This window comes from Neomonachus schauinslandi, chromosome 9 (genome assembly GCF_002201575.2).
Source record: "Neomonachus schauinslandi chromosome 9, ASM220157v2, whole genome shotgun sequence".
Lineage (NCBI taxonomy): Eukaryota > Metazoa > Chordata > Mammalia > Carnivora > Phocidae > Neomonachus > Neomonachus schauinslandi.
Window position 1 is genome coordinate 36,442,768 of NC_058411.1, and position 2,685 is coordinate 36,445,452.

Genomic DNA, 2,685 nt, shown 5'->3' on the forward strand with positions numbered 1-2,685 from the left:
GCACAAGTGGGAAGGGCAGAGGGAGAGAGAATCTCAAGCAGACTCTGCTGAGTGCAGAGCTCGATGCGGGGGCCCAATCTCACAACCATGAGATCACGACCTGAGCTGAAACCAAGAGCCCTTCGCTTAACTGACTGAGCCACCCAGGTGCCCTGGGAAGCTGGCTCTCTTAATAAACTCTCTTTCCTTTCCCTCTCTGGAGGAACACCATGAAGCTGGCATACCTTTTCCTTGGCTCCATGGCCCTCTTCCTCCTGGCTGGCTGCAGCTGTGTCCTCAGCACCTCCAGTGAGGACCTTCTCACCTTTGTGGGCTGTGCCGTGAGGGAGTTTACTTTCCTGGCCAAAAAGCCAGGCTGCAGGGGCCTTCGGATCACTACGGATGCCTGCTGGGGCCGCTGTGAAACCTGGGAGGTGAGTCTCAAGGCAGGAGCAGGTGACAAAGCCTTCAGGGCCAGCCACCTGGGTTGATTCCTGCATTCACTTTTTAAATAAAATGAGGTAGAGTGGGGCATTCCTGTGGAATTTTTTTTTTAATGACAATTATTTGGCGTTCTCCAAAAATAATCTGAAAAAAGCATGATCTTGCCCCTCTAACAAAGCATTGATAAAATTAATATTTGTATTTACATAGTGTCTGTATATGTGGGAACCATCTCTGGGAGGTTGAGATGTGCTATTATTCTACCCATTTTACAGATGACATGGAGGAAATCAAGGAGTGAGTGACTGCAAAGTTATGTAGGCAGTCAGTAGAAAGTTGGGAATAAATCATTGGTTTAAGCATGTCCCCCAAATTTCTCTATATTCTTCTACCTGTGACATAGCCAGCCAATTAACAAGAGATAGACCTTAAGCTGTCTAGCAGGTGAGGGTGGGTCCTCAGTTCTTCCTCAGTGGCTCGTGCACAGTGTTGCCCTGCCCCAGCTCCCCACTGCAATTTGGGGGGACCTCAGGGATTGTCACAGACATATCCACAAAATCCCTTTGTATTCAGTGATATCCAGCCTTTTAAGAGGCATCATGTTTAAAATGAGGTTAAAAATCTTAGACAAAGTTAGAGCCCTACTGGGCTGCGATGAGGAGATGTTTGCAAGGTGGGAAGAAAAGAGGCCCATTCAGCATAGAATGTCCATCACACCGTGGAGTGACTGTTGACTCTTTGTACTGAGGCCCGAGTTGGTTACTAATGAAGCTCCAGCTCTGATTTGTCACCCCGGTTCAAAAACCTTTTAATGAGCAAGCACCCACTATTACAAATTCCAAAGCCAACTTCCAAGGTCCTCAGCAATATGAAGTTTGCCCATTTTCCCAATGTCTACCCATGTCCTGAGCTCTGGTCTTGTCAGATTGATTTTGAAAAGTTTTATTAAACACCCCTCATGAAATCTCACATTTGGTCTTTTTCTCATATCCCTTCTCATTTCCATCTGTTAATATTCAATATATTCTTTGATGTTTGTGTCCAGGGCCAACTCCTTCCCTAGAGGTTTCCTGACTCCCTGGTCAGCCCTGACTCTAGTTTACCTTTTTTTTTTTTTTAATTATTTATTTATTTATTTGACAGAGAAAGACACAGCGAGAGAGGGAACACAAATGGGGCGTGGGGGAGGGAGAAGCAGACTCCCTGCCGAGCAGGGAGCCCGATGCGGGACTCGATCCAGGGACTCCAGGATCATGACCTGAGCCGAAGGCAGTCGCTTAACCAACTGAGCCACCCAGGCGCCCCTCTAGTTTACCTTTTGTCTTACTTTTCCCCACCACACAACACTAGATTCTAAGTTTTTGTTTTTAGGAGACGAGTTTCATTCTTGTGCCTTTGATAGGTCTTGTTGAAGTGTCATGTACGAACAAGACATTCAATATATATTTGTTGAATTATAAATATAATTTATATTTATAATTAGATAGAGGGACTGACCTCTATCTGGAGTCATACATCTTTTAGCCTAATTGATGCCAACTTAGAAGTCCATGAGCGCCACAAGAGGACAATGCCATGAGAAAAAATAGCCATCTATTCAGGGACTCAGAGAGCAACCTGCTGTCACTTGGATAAAATTATGGCCCAATGAATGGATTAGGTTATGGTGATGAAGTCTCCAAATTAAATAAAACTACTCCACCTAATTTTTGCTGTATTTTTTGCATCATCCAGGGACATAAGACCTAATAGCTAAATGAAAATTCAACTGCTAAGGATACCATGACTATGACTTGACATCAAACTTACTTGGGGAACTTTGACATCTTCTCATATTCAGGGCTTGGCCTGGCCATGCCTACCCCTCCTCAAAGTTCATTTCTCAGCTCTTTGGAGCTCTTTCTGGGCCCAAATTTCAAACTGTGTTTCCTTCAAGTCGGCTCACTTTCCTCTTCTCTTTAAAAATTGATGAACGTCTTTAATTGGATCCTGATCACTCACAGGAGGTCAGGGACTATGTTCTCACTGGAGAAATGGAAGCACCAAGACCATTAGAGAACAAGATTCTCCTTCATGTTAGCCAGCTTTTATTTATGCTTTACTGTACTATATGTGCAGGGAGGTTACTTATAGAAAATAAATAAAAGAATGAGGTTTATTTCCCTAGTAATCTGAAAGTTTCTGAGATATAAAGCACTTATTTTTGGGAACTTAACTGGAGAGCATGTCTAAAATGAGGATGTCTGTGACAACAAAGTAGCT

General features: G+C 43.7%; 1 protein-coding gene across 1 annotated transcript in view; it reads left to right on the top strand.

Annotated features, from left to right (window-relative positions):
* The first annotated feature begins 209 nt into the window (after window positions 1-209).
* GPHB5 (glycoprotein hormone subunit beta 5) overlaps window positions 210-2,685 on the top strand; it is a 3,257-nt gene continuing 781 nt past the window's right edge. Inside the window, exon 1 of the mRNA XM_021701524.1 lies at window positions 210-413. Coding sequence (XP_021557199.1) covers window positions 210-413 — 204 coding nt within the window. The remainder of the gene's footprint in view (window positions 414-2,685) is intronic.